This window comes from Marmota marmota, unplaced genomic scaffold (genome assembly GCF_001458135.2).
Source record: "Marmota marmota marmota unplaced genomic scaffold, marMar, whole genome shotgun sequence".
Classification (NCBI taxonomy): Eukaryota; Metazoa; Chordata; class Mammalia; order Rodentia; family Sciuridae; genus Marmota; species Marmota marmota.
This window is the reverse complement of record NW_026000019.1, coordinates 2,952,327-2,953,491: the sequence shown is the minus strand read 5'-3', so window position 1 is coordinate 2,953,491 and position 1,165 is coordinate 2,952,327. Positions and strand designations below refer to the sequence as shown.

At 37.7% G+C, this 1,165-nt stretch overlaps 1 protein-coding gene across 1 annotated transcript in view; it reads left to right on the top strand.

Annotated features, from left to right (window-relative positions):
• The first annotated feature begins 725 nt into the window (after positions 1 to 725).
• Positions 726 to 1,165, top strand: part of Cdc73 (cell division cycle 73) — a 122,013-nt gene continuing 121,573 nt past the window's right edge. The window contains exon 1 of the mRNA XM_048810213.1: positions 726 to 731. Within this exon, the coding sequence (XP_048666170.1) occupies positions 726 to 731 (6 nt within the window). The remainder of the gene's footprint in view (positions 732 to 1,165) is intronic.

Sequence of the window (1,165 nt, the reverse complement as noted above, 5' to 3'; positions counted from 1 at the left end):
TGGGGATTGAATCCAGGGGTGCACTACCACTGAGCTACACCCCTTTTTAATTCTTGAGACAAAAGAGTCTTATCAAGTTGCTGAGGATGGCCTCCAACTGGCTGGGAGCCTAGTGAAGTAATTTTAAGGAGATGGCTTGGACATTATCTGTATATGAAATAAAATAAATTATAATTTTCAGAGACTTACTCTGTTTTGTAACCTTAAATTCCTTGAACTCATCCTGCTTATTACTTCACCATTTACTGAGACTCTATCCAACCTGCCTATTATGTACCAAAGAATGTGCTAGACATTAGGATACCTGTGGAAACAGGTCTGTTCTTCTTTAGTTTTGTATATGAGGAGGAAGGCAACTCCATCAACAAGGAAGCCAAGACATACTCTGTGTTCTCATATAGGTATGAATAAAAAGTTTGTGGGATAGACAAGAGCAGTCAGTTCTTTATAGTATGCGTGTTTGGGGGTGGGGCTCAAGAAAATACTGGGTTGAAAACATTCCTGGAACAGACAAAATTTCTCAATTCACAGTTGCAAAATAGCCAAACATGGTATATGAAACCACCCACATACTTCTGTATATGTAGGGTTATTTGCTGCACATAAAAATATATGTATTTTTTCAAAACTGGTCAAGCCATTGTTTTGTCACAAAGTTGCCTTCCCCTCTTCTACTTTAACAAGAGGAATAAAGGTGGGGGTTGGGAGAGGGGGGACCACGGGATATGTCGGTAAGGCACTGGTATATTGAATTTAGTTAAATGTTCCCAGTTATTCAAGGACACCACTGAATCTTCTGAGCGCGATTTTAAAAATTGGAGTTGTCCAAAAGTATTTTTAATTAGTATAGTTTGAGGTTTCTGTCAGAGTAGGTTTCCCATTTACAATTTGGAACCATTTCTAGTCCTTTGCGATTGGCTGGGAGTAGGGACCAGGATAGAAAAAGTTATCCTCTAAGGAAAGGGGCGGGAAAAATCCAAATATTTTATGATAGTTTGTTAACTTGTTTAGACGCTTTCACCTTATTCTCGTATTAATCCCATTTTCTCCATTAACCTACAGCTGTTATAAGGTCAAAACCATTAACAAATATGGTGTCAAAAGTGTATTCCACCGAACTTGGTCTTTTTCCACTCTGCAAAGAAAAAAAAAAAAAAAAAAAAAA